This window comes from Salvelinus namaycush, chromosome 31 (genome assembly GCF_016432855.1).
Source record: "Salvelinus namaycush isolate Seneca chromosome 31, SaNama_1.0, whole genome shotgun sequence".
Taxonomy (NCBI): domain Eukaryota; kingdom Metazoa; phylum Chordata; class Actinopteri; order Salmoniformes; family Salmonidae; genus Salvelinus; species Salvelinus namaycush.
In genome coordinates, this window is record NC_052337.1 from 46,370,700 (window position 1) to 46,387,061 (window position 16,362).

Genomic DNA, 16,362 nt, shown 5'->3' on the forward strand with positions numbered 1-16,362 from the left:
ACTGTGCCATTCAGATTTTTTACTGAGTAGCACCTCGACCCTCCGCTCCTCAGTCTGCCATGCAGAGAGACACTGATAGAGCCTGGCCTTCACTGCTCCACTAACCCCTTACTCACTTCTTGTGAGGGATGATGACTCTCCAATGGGAGCATCCAGGCCAAAATGACATCAGCCAATCTCCTGTCTGGCTGGGCTTGATGCTGTTAGCTCAGTACCTAGACAACAGTAGCAGTGGGCCAGCCAAAGCCATGGGTTCTGACCTCAATCATGTACAATGAATAATGACTAAGATACCCAGTATTCAGGCCGGCCTGGTCAGGCCCGACTCCAGTGGGGAAACAATCTTTAGACTTTATCCATTTAAAGCAGTAAACTTGTCACATGGCAGCGGTGCCTGGCAGTATAAATAGCTAAATAACAAAATGACGGCTGGCCAGCTCCAGAAATTCTGGAGATAAAGCATGAACTATTTTCTCACATTACGAAGAGCGTCATCATCACCCACCCACACCCTTTTTCTGCCATGATTAAGCTGGTTATCTCTGTCATGCACTGAACTGTACATTTTACATTCACATCATTTAGTAGACGCTCTTATCCAGAGCAACTTACAGTAGTGAGTGCATACATTTTCATACGGGTCACCTATGGGAATCCAACTCACAAGCCTGGCGTAACAAGCGCCTTGCTCTGCCAACTGAGCCACACGGGACCCCTGTACCATCCTCTGCTATGCTGGTATGGGGTGAAATATGTGGTTCTGTCCAGTTCAGTGCTCTGTGGATCTGTCTTATTTTGGGTATTCTGGGCTAGACTGAGATATCTGGGCTGTGTTTTTACTATGCTATATAGACCTATGCTTGTGCTCTACTGTGTATGTGCTATCCTGTTCTTTACTGTGTACAAATGTCTGATCTTAATTTGACCCCTTTCGTTGCAGGAGGAAAATAATCCTGCAGCAGGAGAAAAATAATCCTGCAGCAGGAGAATTTGAAAGAATATTGAATATTTAGAATCACTGCCAGGGGGCAGCTGGAAGCAGTGTTTGTAGGCTATACAATAACTTAGACTGCCGGTTCACTGGGCGTCAGTTCAAGTAGCCTATGTAGGCTATGTGCATGCTACAGCGCAGCGCATCTTGTATGGATTCTTACGTGGATTATAATAAATTGACATATTTGTCGAGGGTAGATGTATTTTTCATGAGAGAAAATCCGTTATTTAAGATCATTTGTTTTATCATATGTTAAAGGCAAGCAATAGATAGAATAAATGACTGACTACCTCAATGCCTATGTGGCCCAGCGGTTATAGCCGGTGACCCCGGCACACATATGCCAGAGTCGGAGTTGTTTTGAATCCGGCCCAGTCTCCTTTACATTTTTTGAGTAACTATTACTTTTCTAGTTACTCTCTGTGGGCTGTATTTACGTTTTACTCCATTACATTTTACCAAACCACTTCAGTTACATACGCTCAATAAAGCTTATTTCTCTCAAATAATCTGCACAAAATTGTTTATATCCCTGTTAACGAGCATTTCTCCTTTGCCAAGATAATCCATTCACCTGACAGGTGTGGCATCTCAAGAAGCAGGTTAAACAGTATGATCCTTACCCAGGTGCACCTTGTGCTGGGGACAATAAAAGGCCACTTTAAAATGTACAGTTTTGTTATACAACACAATGCGACAGATGTTTTGAGGAAGTGGGCAATTGGCATGCTGACTGCAGGAATGTCCACCAGAGCTATTGCCAGATAATTTAATGTTCATTTCTCTACCATAATCTGCCTCCAATGTCGTTTTAGAGAATTTGGCAGTACATCCAACCGGCCTCACAACCGCAGACCACGTGTACAAAATGCCAGCCCAGGACCTCCATAGCCGGCTTCTTCACCTGTGGGATCATCTGAAGGGGGGTGCTGAGGAGTATTTCTGTCTGTAATAAAGCTTTTTTGGGGGGAAAAACAAATTCTGATTGGCTGCATTCCTGCTTAGTCATGTGAAATCCATAGATTAGGGCCTAATGAATTTATTTCAATTCACTGATTTCCTTATATGAACTGTAACTCATTAAAATCTTTGAAATTGTTGCATGTTGCGTTTTATATTTTATTTCAGTATATATATTTCTGGAGTAAGATAAATATTTCTTAGATATAATTTGGCTGTTGAAATTGTGTTTTGAGGGTGAGTGCACATAAAATGGCTAGGTAGCTAACTAGCTAGCTAGTTACCTTTGGCTAACCTAGAATCTGACAGACAAAGTTGAAACTCCTGTTTTTAAGCTCCCCATATGATCTCTGCTTGTTGGCTGATTAATCAGATGTGTCTGGCAATGGCTAACTAGCTATCACATTACGTTGCCACTAGATAAGCTGGCTAAGCTAGTTAGCTAGCTGCAGTGCCAGCCATGTATCTAGCTAACATTAGCTCGATCAACCGGGCAGTCCAGCACAGCATCCTCTCAGTCCATTGCTCTCTATCACTCTCTCTCTCTCTCTCTCTCTGTGTGTGTGTGTCTAAATGTCATTCTGTTTTTATGACTGGGCCTATAAGCACATCTGCCATACAGTACAGTCAGTGTATCAGCTCAGTAAGCATTTTGTGCCATATACTAGAAATACCTTTTTTTGTGTGTATTTTTATTTACAGCTTGTGGTGGCACATCAAAGGGGGTCAGCCAAGAAAAGAAAAAAAACTTCAAAGTGGAAAGGAGAGGTTTGGAAGAGAAGGAGGATGGAGGATAAATCCTACCTTGGCAGGAAGAAATAGGATTGAGTTGACTATGGCAATTGATATTTGCACTATTACTATTACCTGAATACCTACCTTGATGTTTAATTCCATGCTAAAACACATTTTACTATCAGTCATGCTACTAGTATACAAATCAGACTGATTTGGATACTAGCAACATGACTGAAATGATAGTGAAATGTCAATATCGATTGTTGTTTGACTGCTGTTGTAACACTTACCTGACCCTCCTTGAAATTCATTCAGAGTGAAAAATGACACATCACATTAAACTTGAAATTATATTGTGAAACACATTTTCATGAATGCTATAGACATTGTAACATTATTCCAATATCTTGAGTACCATTTACTTTTTTATGAAATTGAGCACATTGATAGATATTAAGTCAACTTTGAACAAGACCGTCATTTAAACTGTACAGCCTACAGACTTTGTTTGATGTCAGTCTTCATTGGAGACTACCTGTGCTGGACATCTGCAAGATGGTGCAGACAGACTTAGAGTGCCTTCAGAATGTATTCATACCCCTTGACTTATTCCACAATTTGTTGTGTTACAGCCTGAATTCAAAATGGGTTAGCTAGATGTTTTCACTCACCCATCTACAAACAATACCCCACAATGACAAAGTGAAAACATGTTTGTGTAAATGTTTGCAAATGTATTGAAAATGAAATACAGATATAGCTCATTTACATACACTACCGTTCAAAAGTTTGGGGTCACTTAGAAATGTCCTTGTTTTTGAAAGATGTTATTTTTTTTATTCATAAAAATAACATCAAATTGATCAGAAACACAGTGTAGACATTGTTCATGTTGTAAATGACTGTCACGATCGCTGTCGTCGTGGAAATGACCGGACCAAGGTGCAGCATGGTGAGCGTACATTTCTTTTTATTTATAAATGTCGCCAACAAAACAAAGAATAAGGAAACGACCGTGAAGCTTACTTCGGCTATCATGCCACTAACAGAGACAACTACCCACAAATACAAAAGGAAAAAAGGCTGCCTAAGTATGATTCCCAATCGGAGACAACGATAGACAGCTGTCCCTGATTGAGAACCATACCCGGCCAAACATAGAAACAAAGAACATAGAGTTTCCCACCCGAGTCACACCCTGACCAACCAAACATAGAGAATAAAAAGATCTCTATGGTCAGGGCGTGACAGTACCCCCCCCCCCCCCCCCCCAAAGGTGCGGACTCCGGCCGCAAACCTGACACTATAGGGGAGGGTCCGGGTGGGCATCTACTTCGGTGCGGGACGCAGACCCCGCTCCACCTCTGGCTCCCCCCACTTTGGTGGCGCCTCCGGTGCGGGGACCCTTGTCGCCGATCCCGGACTGGGGACCCTCGCCGCAGGCCCCGGACTGGGGACCGTCGCCGGAGGCCCCGGACTGGGGACCCTCGCCGGGGGCTCCGGACTGGAGACCGTCGCCGGAGGCTCCGGACTGGAGACCGTCGCCGGAGACTCCGGACTGTGACCCGTCGTTGGAGGTTCCGGACTGTGGCCCGTCGTTGGAGGTTCCGGACTGTGGCCCGTCGTTGGAGGTTCCGGACTGTGGCCCGTCTTTTGGAGGTTCCGGACTGTGGGCGGAAGCTCTGGACTGTGAACCGTCGCCGGAAGCTCTGGACTGGGAACTGTCGCCGGAAGCTCTGGACTGGGAACTGTCACCGGAAGCTCTGGTGTGTGTAGGCGCACTGGAGGCTTGATGTGTGGAACCGGCACCGGTGGCACCGGGCTGATGACACGCACCTCAGGGCGAGTGCGGAGAGGAGGCACAGGACGTACTGGACTGTGGAGGCGTACTGGAGGTCTAGAGTCCAGAGCAGGCACCACTCGTCCTGGCTGGATACCCACTTTGGCCCGGCACGTGCGGAGCGCAGGCACATGATGCACTGAGCTGTGACAGCGCGCCGGAGACACCATGCACAGAGCTGGCGCAGGATGCCCTGGACCGGAGACCAGGAGCACTGTGCTGGCACAACCCGTCCTGGCTGGATGCCCACTCTAGCCCGGCCGATGCGGAGAGCTGGAATATAGTGCACCGGGCAGTGTACGCGCACTGGAGACACCGTGCGCTTCATCACATAACACGGTGCCTGACCAGTACCACGCTCCCTACCGTGAGCACGGGGAGTTAGCTCCGCCAACCTACCCGTGTGCCACCCCCCAAATTTTTTGGGGAGCGGCCTCCCGGTCTTCCTTGCCAGCCGTGAACATGTGTAACGCTGGTCCCCTTTTCTCTCTGCTTCCGCCTTCCTCGCTGCCTCTGCCTCTGCCTGCTTACACGGCAGGCTCTCGTGTCCTGACATCACCTCCTCCCAGGTCCATGATGTCCTCCACTCTGTCTGCCCCTCCTTACCACGCTGCTTGGTCCGCTTGTGGTGGGGAGAATAAAAAGATCTCTACGGTCAGGGCGTGACAATGACTATTGTAGCTGGAAACGGCAGCTTTTTTATAGAATATCTACATAGGCGTACAGAGGCCCATTATCAGCAACCATCACTCCTGTGTTCCAATGGTACGTTGTGTTAGCTAATCCAAGTTTATCATTTTAAAAGGCTAATTGATCATTAGAAAACCCTTTTGCAATTATGTTAGCACAGCTGAAAACTGTTGTTCTGAATAAAGAAGCAATAAAACTGTCCTCCTTTAGACTAGTTGAGTATCCGGAGCATCAGCATTTGTGGGTTCGATTACAGGCTCAACATGTCTAGAAATAAAGACCTTTCTTCTGAAACTCGTCAGTTTATTCAAGTTCTGAGAAAAGAAGGCTATTCCATTTGAGCAAGAAACTGAAGATCTCGTACAACGCTGTGTACTACTCCATTCACAGAACAGCGCAAACTGTCTCTAACCAGAATAGAAAGAGGAGTGGGAGGCCCCGGTGCACACGTGAGCAAGAGGACAAGTACAAAACACCAGTCTCAACGTCAACATTGAAGAGGCGACTCAGGGATAATGGCCTTCTAGTTGGGCTCTAGCTTGCAGACCATAACCGTGGTGGTTGGCTAGGCTAACAGCTAGTTGGCTAAATAGCTAACGTTAGCTGGCTGGCAAGCTTACTGGCTAAGATACAGTGGCAAGACTAAAGTATGTGAACCCTTTGGAATTACCTGGATTTCTACATAAATTGGTCATCAAATTTGATCTGATCTTCATCTAAGTCACAACAATAGACAAACATAGTGTGCTTAAACTAATAACACATAAATGATTGTATTTTTCTTATTGAATACATCATTTAAATATTCACAGTGTCGGTTGGAAAATGTATATGAACCCCTAGGCTAATGACTTCTCCAAATGCAAATTGGAGTCAGGAGTCAGCTTCCCTGGAGTCCAATCAATGAGACGAGATTGGAGATGTTGGTTGAGGCTGCCTTGCCCTATAAAAAACACTCACAAAATTTGAGTTTGCTATTGACAAGAAGCATTGCTTGATGTGAACCATGCCTCGAACAAAAGAGATCTCAGAAGATTAAGATTAAGAATTGTTGACTTGCATAAAACTGGAAAGGTTTACAAAAGTATCTCTAAAAGCCTTAATGTTCATCAGTCTATGGTAAGACAAATTGTCTACAGTATAAATGGAGAAAGTTCAGCACTGTTGCTGCTCTCCCTAGGAGTGGCCGTCCTGCAAAGATGACTGCAAGAGCACAGTGCAGAATGCTGAATAAGGTTAAGAAGAATCCTAGAGTGTCCTCTAAAGACTTACAGAAATCTCTGGAACATGCTAACATCTATGTTGACGAGTCTACGATATGTAAAACAGTAAACAAAAATGGTGTTCATGGGAGGACACCGCGGAAGAAGCCACTGCTGTACCCCAAAAAATTGCTGCACGTCTGAAGTTTGCAAAAGTGCACCTGGATGTTCCACAGTGCTACTGGCAAAATATTCTGTGGACAGATGAATCTACAGTTGTGTTGTTTGAAAGGAACACACAACACTCTGTGTGGAGAAAAAAAGGCATAAAACACCAACATCAAAACCTCAGGGAGCATCGTGGTTTGGGGCTGCTTTGCTGCCTCAGGGCCTGGACAGCTTGCTATCATCAACGGAAAAATGAAGTCCCAAGTTTATCAAGACATTTCGCAGGAGAATGTTAGGCTACCTGTCCGCCAATTGAAGGTCAACAGAAGTTGGGTGATGCAACAGGACAATGACCCAAAACGCAGAAGTAAATCAACAACAGAATGGCTTCAACAGAAGAAAATACGCCTTCTGGAGTGGCCCAGTCAGATTCCTGACCTCAACCCGATTTAGATGCTGTGGCATAACCTCAGGAGAGCAGTTCACACCAGACATCCCAAGAATATTGCTGAACTGAAACAGTTTTGTAAAGAGGAATTGTCCAAAATTCCTCCTGACCGCTGTTCAGGTCTGATCCGCAACTACAGAAAACGTTTGGTTGAGATTATTGCTGCCAAAGGATTGTCAACCAGTTATTAAATCCAGGAGTTCACATACTTTTTCCAACCTGCACTGTGAATATTTACACGGTGTGTTCAATAAAGACATGAAAAAGTATAATTGTTTGTGTGTTATTAGTTTAAGCAGATTGTGTTTGTATATTGTTGTGACCTACAGTAGATGAAGTTTAGATCAAATTTTATGACCAATTTAGGCAGAAATCCAGGTATTTCCAAAAGGTTCACATACTTTTTCTTGCTGCAGTAACTGCATTTAGCTAGCATTCTTTGATAGCTGGTTAGATGGCGTTATGTATTTCCAAAACGTTGGTTTACTTTAATGTAGCTGTAAGCTAGGTATTGATAGCAACCGGCTGACACATGCACTCCTAGCATGACTTCGGAATTCTGATCGGTTTTATATAATAACTTGAAAAATGTAAAAGTGAGGTGTGACTGCGCATTGGTACTTTTGATGCGTAAACTAATGCAAATCAATATGTTACATGTGCTTACGTTAATGCTACCTACCCATTAAGTAGTTTTCTGACCGGAAACTTTTTTACTCTGACTTGAGTAGTTTGATGGCTAATTTTACTTTTGCTTCAGGAAACTACAATCTAAGTAAAAGGACTTTTACTTAAGTGCAGATTTTCAGTACTCTACCCACCTCTGCAAATTATACATAGCCTAACTATAAAACGGGGATGAGCATCCACTCTGGAGAAAAGTTTACCTTTCTACAGAACTAGGCCAACATCTGTCAATCAACTGATGGCCGAATCAGTTCAACTCAGCCAGGGAAACACAAACAGTAGCCTTTTATCGGTTTTCACACCATTCATTATGTGACAATGGCTAGGCTAATGGTAAGCCTACAAATTGTAGCCTATTGGAATATAATCGAATAACAAGGAGCCTATTGCAACCATCGATGGCACTAGATTATCACCAGCTGATGTCTCGTTAAACCATCAATATGAGTTCAATTCACCCACAAAACTGATTTCAATTGCAACCATTATTGGTCACCTCATTACAGCTCCCTAAAAGATGACGTCGGTTTTACCTTAGTCAGAGATCTGTATACTATGACGAGATGTTTAGGTCTGTTTAGGGGTGCATAGAAGTTTAGGTCGGCATTGAAACGCATTGGGATTATTCTGGACAGATTTTGGCGAGAGTGAGCCCTCTTGGTTCGCCTCTTCCTATCTGCCTTAAAGGCACTGCATGGTCAATCCGACATCTGCATTGCCCGTTGAGCATTTATGGTGATACGGCCTCTGCAGAAGTCAGGGCATTCATACTTCTTGCGCTTCGCAGAGTAGCACAGAGCTGTTGTGAAGGAAGTTGTCAAGGGAGTGTGTTTGTGTTTATACCGGACCTCCCGCCATCACCTACCGTCAACCAATCATGTCAATGCGGAGCTATACAGAGCCTTCTGCATTGTTACAAAATTCGAGAGGTGCAAGGCGATGCGGTACAGAGCTTGATTTGGCCTCTGCATGCCTCCAGAGGCTCCGCAATTGCGCCGCACCCTCCGACCACATTTTCGGATCAAGCATAAATTGTCCTTTAGTCCTGCTTGCAACCAAAGTTTGAAAATATGTTTGCCCTCTGGTTGGTATTGTCATCAGAACAACTTAGTCCTTTTTTAACAGAGTAAGGGCAATGTATCTATTTGACAAGCATTCCATACAATAGAAATAAAGTATTTCCTAGTTTACCACAGCAAATCTACTGTGGCAATTTACTCGACACTTTGTATGACTGGAAACTAATATTGGTGTAGCCTACTGTTATTATTATTATGTTATCTGAAACTGTCTGGTACCGTCATCATCAAATATACCTGGACTGTCCATATAAATCAAGTCAATAGCAGGGATTTAGTTATTTGTGCCAGAAGGCTGTGGGACAGAATCGAACCCACACGGTAGGTCTATATAAGTGCGCTGAAGGCAGCAGCCCTAACAGCTAGACCACCCCAGGCTATGATTGAACACAATTTTGACAGTTCTTTCATACACTTAGGATACACTTCACACTTGTACACTATATATGCAAAGGTATGTGGACACCCCTTCAAATTAGTGGATTCGGCTATTTCAGCCACACACATTGCTGACAGGTGTATAAAATCTAGCACAAAGCCATGCAATCTCCATAGACAAACATTGGCAGTAGAATGGCCATACTGAAGAGCTCAGTGACTTTCAACATGGCACCGTCATAGGATGGCACCTTTCCAACAAGTCAGTTCGACAAATGTCTTCCCTGCTAGAGTTGCCCCGGTCAACTGTAAGTGCTGTTATTGTGAAATGGAAACGGTTCAGCCGCGAAGTGGTAGGCCACACAAGCTCACAGAACGGGAACCACCAAGTGCTGAAGCATGTAGCATGTAGACATCGTCTGTCCTCAGTTGCAACACTCACTACCGAGTTCCAAACTGCCTCTGGAAGCAACGCCAGCCCAAGAACTGTTCGAACTGTCAGCTTCGTGAAATGGGTTTCCATGACTGAGCAGCCACACATAAGCCTAAGACGACCGTACACAATGCCAAGCGTTGACTGGAGTGGTGTAAAGCTCGCCACCATTGGACTCTGGAGCAGTGGAAACGCGTTCTCTGGAGTGATGAATCCTGCTTCACCGTCTGGCAGTCCGAGAACGCTACCTGCCCCAATACATAGTGCGAATTGTAAAGTTTGGTGCACGACCTCACTAATGCTCTTGTGGCTGAATGGAAGCAAGTCCCTGCAGCAATGTGCACCAACATCTAGTGGAATGCCATCCCAGAAGAGTGGAGGATGTTATAGCAGCAAAGGGGGGACCAACTCCATATTAATGCCTATGATTTTGTTTGTGTACACATACATGTAGTGTATGTCGTAGCCTAGTGGAGACAAATATCTATTTTTTGTTATTAAGCTATATAAAACAACGGTTGTTGATGTGTATCTCAGAATGTTCAGCTTGACATTATAAGTGCAGCAATGCGCACACGGCAGCAGGCTGTTCCAAAATGCAATCAATTAGCTGGAAAACACCATTCACCGTTCTCTAGCAGGCACTTATATGCTGAAAGGCCAGGTGGTTCTAGTGTTAAGACAATATTTACTCCTGAACTTATTTAGGCTTGCCATAACAAAGGCGTTAAACTTATTGACTCAAGACATTTCAGCTTTTCATTTTTAATTAATTTGTAAACATTTCGAAAAGCATAATTCCCCTTTGACATTATGGGGTATTGTGTGTAGGCCAGTGACAGAAAATTCCCAATTCTAATAAATGTTTTATTCAGGCTGTAACACAATAAAATGTGGGAAAAGTAAAGGGTTTTGAATACTTTCTGAAGGCACTGTATATCCACCAGTCCACCTAATCAAACCAGTCTTGTCAGTCTACCCTGACCTAACCAAATAATACTTTTTGCGATAGCATAATAAATGTATTCATTACACTATTAGAATGTTGCAGTCAGAATGACTGCTCATTAGCTTGAAGGGGGGGTCCCTCGAGGCCCAGCAGTTCTAGTGTTAATGGGCATAAATAAACACGAATCAGATTCAAATATAATCTCACTTTTATGTATCTCACTTCTATGTACAGTATCTCGCTGTATATTGCATTCTTGAGCAACTTAGTGTCTTTATGCCAATAAAAATATCTGTTACGCTGATTAATGTTCAGCTTGTGTTCCACCAGTTGTAGTGATTATTGTTTTGCAGTTTGTCCTTTAAATTTGTTGCAGAGCACATGAGATTAACAAAAAACCTTCTGCAGAGATACTTTCAGCTGAATATTTAATGACGATTCATTCGTTCGTTGACGAAAATTCACCTGGTCATTGTATGATATCTAAAGTATTAATATGGCTTAAATGCATTAAATATATATGAATTAGAGATAAAACCACTCAGCACTCCATGTTTGCTCCATTAGAGATGCTTAGAGATTGTATGAAGAAAATATTGCCTTGTTGCAGAATTAATAACTGTAACAAATGTCCATTCACAAAGCCTTAAAGTTCATCCCAAATGACACCCTATTCCCTATATAGTGCACCATTCTTTACCAGAGTGGCCTAAAGTAGTTCGCTATATAGGGAATAGTGTGCCATTTGGGACAGACCGTTCAAATACAACAGACAACAAAGGCATCATTCTCACCTCTTTGAGCGGGTCGTTGAGCTCACTCAGGATATTGTCCTCGTCAAAGATCTTGCCTTGATAGCGATGCTCATAGTAATCATGGATCTTCTGCCGCATGTCTGCAGGTAGCTTGTGGAATGACATGTACTGCTCCACTTGTTTGTACTGTAAAGATGGAGAGAAGAGATCATGCCAATAAACCAGTTGAACCGAAAATAACAGAGAACAAAAGCTGTCACGTTGATTGACGTCTGATGTTATGAGTGGGGATTTCAAAACATTGCACCAAAAGCAATTGGAGGTAAAATAACATTGAAACGTATTAGCGGTGTATTACAGGCAACATGTTGTAAAAGGAAACAAGGACATACACAACACACACGCATGTGCACACACTCGCACGCACCCCCATACACACACGGTGGTATCCAGGGTCATTGCGTATGAAAGTGCAGCCTGAGGCTCTTCTGAGCGAGGCTTCCACTCCATGCTAAACAATTGTCTCTCTCCTCTCTCTCAATATAGGCTACCCATGATCTCACGTAAACAAGAGAGATCTACTACATCGGGGGTCTCCAATAGGTAGATCACAGCCCACATATGAGTAGCTCGCCGATCAATTCTGAAAGTACATACATTTTTCATCACAACATTTCATAAACATAAAGCTCCGGGCTACTATACAATCAGAGCCACATTGACATTTTCCCACCCCTGGTTGGCCACTATTGGCTTAAAAATCCAGACGTAACACAATATCTGCCAATTAATTTCCAGCAATATTGCCCCTGTCTGTCTGCGTTTGTCTATAGCCAGTTAGTGGGGTTAATGATAACCGTATTGTGGGAAGAGTAGACAGACTTTTCGCAAACATTTTCTCAATGAAATGTTAACTGCAAAGTAGGCTTACCTGACAGAACTATACGTCATGATTGTTTCTTTCAATTGGGTGGCCATTGTTTTGCAAACTCTGCCATGATGTGTTGCAGCACTAGGCCTAACAGCAGAAACATCACCATACCCACACATTCCTCTCTTAATGGATAATTAAAGGGGAATTCAACACTTTTTCCAGACCTCAAAAATATTATTCTGATGTTTTTATCTTTATTTAACTAGGCAAGTATGTTAATAACAAATTCTTATTTTCAATGACGGGTTAACTGCCCTGTTCAGGGGCAGAACAACAGATTTTTACCTTGCAGCTTGGGGATTTGATCTCGCAACACTTTCGGTGACTAGTCCAATGCTCTAACCACTAGGCTACCTGCCACCCCATTTAAGCATCGACATGGACTCACTGTTTCTCTATGAATAATTGTACTACTGAGAATAGAAAACGTAAAACAAATCAAAAACTAGGAAAAATAAAACTGAGAAAACACAATTCATTTTATGGGGCCTGTCATGCCAAATACTGTTTATCAAGAATTATTTGACCAGGTATATTGATAGAAGTTCAATATGACACGTTACACAACTCTCTCTTTCCCCTCCTTGCCTCTTTTGACCTCACCCTTTCACAATACCCTCCAACTCACAAGGTAGGCAATACGCTTGACCTCATCTTTACTAGAGGCTGCTCACATACTAATCTCACTGCAACCCCCCTCCAGGTCTCTGATCACTGCTTTGTTTCCTTTTCTGTCTCCCTTTCCTCCAACCCTAACCACTCAGTCCCTACCCAGATGGTCATGCGCCGTCGCAATCTTCGCTCTTTCTCTACCACTACTCTCTCCTCTTCTATCCAATCATCTCTCCCTTCTGCTAAATCCTTCTCCCTCCTGTATCTTGATTCTGCCTCTTCGACCCTCCCTTTCCGCATCCTATGACTTGCAATGTCCCCTTTCCTCCCGGCCGGCTCAGCCCTCCCCTCCTGCTCCATGGCTGAGTGCGGCTCATAACGAGCTTACAGAACAGGTCTGCGGGCAACTGAGCAAAATTGTTGGAAAACTAAAGTTCCGGAGGACCATCCTTTCACTCCCTCTTCTCTACCTTCTCTTCCTCTGTATCCACTGTTAAAGCCACTTTCTACCACTGTAAATTTCTGTAAGCTAACCCTAGGAAACTATTTTCCAACTCTTTAACCCCCCCCCTCTGCAGATGACTTTGTCAACCACTTTGAAAAGAAGGTTGATGACATCCACTACTCAATCACCTATTGAGTTCACAGGTCTCACTCACAAATAACTACCCTATGCCTTAACCTCTTTCTCCCCTCTCTCTCCAGATGAAATCCTGCAACTAGTGAGGTCTGGCCGACTGACAACCTGCCCGCTTGACCCCATTCCCTCCTCCTTTCTCCAGACCATCTCTAGAGACATTCTCCCATTCCTCACTTCCCTCATCAACTCATCCATGACCACTGGCTGCATCCCCACTGACTTCAAAATGGTCCGAGTCGCTCCCCTTCTCAAGAAACCAACACTTAACTTATCTGACATCAAAAACTATAGACATGTAACCCGTCTTTATTTTCTTTCCAACACACTTGAGCGTGCTGTCTGATCAACTTACTCATTATCTCACTCAGAACGATCTTCTTGACCCTAAACAGTCAGGCTTCAAGACGGTTCACGGAGGCTCTCCCCACTGCCAAAGTTGACTCTCTCCTTCTGTTCTCATCCTCCAAGATCTATCTGCTGCCTTCAACACCGTGAACCATCAGGTCCTCCTCTCCACCCTCTCCGGGCTGGGTGTCTCATGCTCTGCACACTCCTGGATTGCATCCTACTGGCAGGCTGCTCCTACCAGGTGATGTGGAGAGGATCTGTCTCTGCACCACGTACTCTCACTACTGGTGTCCCGAAGGGCTCGGTTCTAGGCCCTCTCCTCTTCTCTCTATACATAAAGTCACTCGGCTCCATCATATCCTCACATGGTCTCTACTATCATTGCTATGCGGATGACACTCAACTACTTTTCTCCTTCCCCCCTTCTGACACCCAGGTGGCGACACGCATCTCTGTGTGCCTGGCAGATATCTCAACTTGTCGGCCCACCACCTCAAGCTCAACCTCGATGGAGCTGTTCTTCCTCACAGGGAAAGCCTGCCCGCTCAAAGACCTCTCTATCATGGTTGACAACTCTTCAGTGTCACCCACCCAGAGTGTAAAGAACCTTGGCATGACCCTGGACAACACCCTGACATTCTCTGCAAACATCAAAGCAGTGACTCACTCCTGCAGGTTCATGCCCTTCAACATCCGAGTAACACTACCTCACACAGGAAGAGGCGGAGGTCCTAATCCAGGCACTTGAACTCTCCCGTCTGAACTACTGCAACTCGCTATTGGCTGGGCTCCCCGCTTGTGCCACTATTCCTCTGCAATTTAGCAGGAATGCTGCAGCCAGCTTGGTTTTCAACCTTCCCAAGTTCTCTCATGTCATCCCACTCCTCCGCACACTCCTCTTTCTTCCAGTCTAAGTTCGCATCCACTACAAGACCATGTTGCTTACCTATGGAACACTAAGAGGAACTTCCCCTTCCTACCCTAAGGCTATGCTCAAACCCTACACCCCAAGCAGAGCACTCCATTCTGCCAGCTCCAGTCTCTTGGCCCTCCCACCCCTACGGGAGCTGTTGCTCAGCCCAGTCCAAGCTCTTCTCTGTCCTGGCACCCCAATGGTGGAATAAGATTCCCCCTGAAGCTAGGACAGCAGAGTCCCTGCCCATCTTCTAAAAACATCTGAAACCCAACCTCTTCAAACAGTATCTTAAATAATCCCCCTTCCCTCCCCCCAAAATAAAACAAATAATGCATTTTAACCAGCACTTGACCCTCTCCTCCCTTCTAGCTCTGACTCTACTGATTGCTAATTTATTGAGGAACTTATTGGATGTCCCACCTAGCTATCTTAAGATGAATGTGCTAACTGTAAGTCACTCTGGATAACAGTGTCTGCTTAATAACTAAAATATAAACATGTAAATGTGACTCACCATTTGGATTCGGTCTTATGTAGCGACATTTCTATTTGTTTTTTACATTGGACAAAAGTAGAGACTCAGAGCTACAACATTGTATATCATACACTGCATTTGAGGAACAATGGGAAAGTAATTATGCTTTGAAAGTTGATTAACTTGTAAACTCACTTTTGAAAAAATTGCATTTTAGTGTTTCGGTGAGAGAGCTCTTCATTGTCTACATCCATTCAGCATCGTTCCCACCCTCTTGAGATTTAGCCCCACCCATCTCGTTTCGTTCTCGTTTCATTCAGAGCGAACACTTGACGCTCTGGCCGATGATTTGTTTACCTCTGGATAACATGAAAATAGCCTAACCAGCTTTGCTGGCAACAATTTCATTATGCTTTTTTGCCGAGGTTTACTGACACCGGCCATATTCAACGGGTGTTGTACACTTTAGCTTAAGACATGTAGCTAGCTACCTAGGGAAACAATGAACCTAGCTAGGTAAACAACATGTTATATCACACACATCATGTCATGTTAGCTAATGAGCCAGCCACCTTACGTTAGCTAGGGTGCCAACCAGCTAATGCTAGCGAACAGTACACGTTAGCGTAAGACATGTAGCTAGCTAGCTAGGTAAACAATGAACCTAGCTAGGCAAACAACGTGATAGCACACACATCACGAGCCAGCCAGCTAACATTAAACAACGATGAATAATAACATTATACACGTAGCATTAGCTAGGGAGCCAGCCAGCTAATGTTAACTAGCTATCTAACAGTACACTTTAGCTTGAAATTAAATCACTTTCTGTTTGAAACGTGTAATATCTGAAAATGTAGCTAGCTAGACTATCTTACCCATATACATCATCATGCTTGATAGACTCCTCTCTCTGTCACGGATCCATGCCACAAATGCCCTTAGTTTGACGACGTAATACGGAAACAGGTGTTTCAGCCATCTCTTTAGCTATCATACTCTAATTCCACTGATTTCAAATCTCGATCCTCCAGAAAGTGGAGATCAACACTTATGCAGCTACATAAAAATAAAAAAATCGGTGTTCGACAGGATCACCAAAACAGACTGAGCTCA

At 44.0% G+C, this 16,362-nt stretch overlaps 1 protein-coding gene across 1 annotated transcript in view; it reads right to left on the reverse strand.

The window, feature by feature from the left end:
• LOC120026178 (potassium/sodium hyperpolarization-activated cyclic nucleotide-gated channel 1-like) overlaps nucleotides 1-16,362 on the reverse strand; it is a 185,338-nt gene that overhangs the window by 33,042 nt on the left and 135,934 nt on the right. Inside the window, exon 5 of the mRNA XM_038971003.1 lies at nucleotides 11,361-11,507. Coding sequence (XP_038826931.1) covers nucleotides 11,361-11,507 — 147 coding nt within the window. The remainder of the gene's footprint in view (nucleotides 1-11,360; nucleotides 11,508-16,362) is intronic.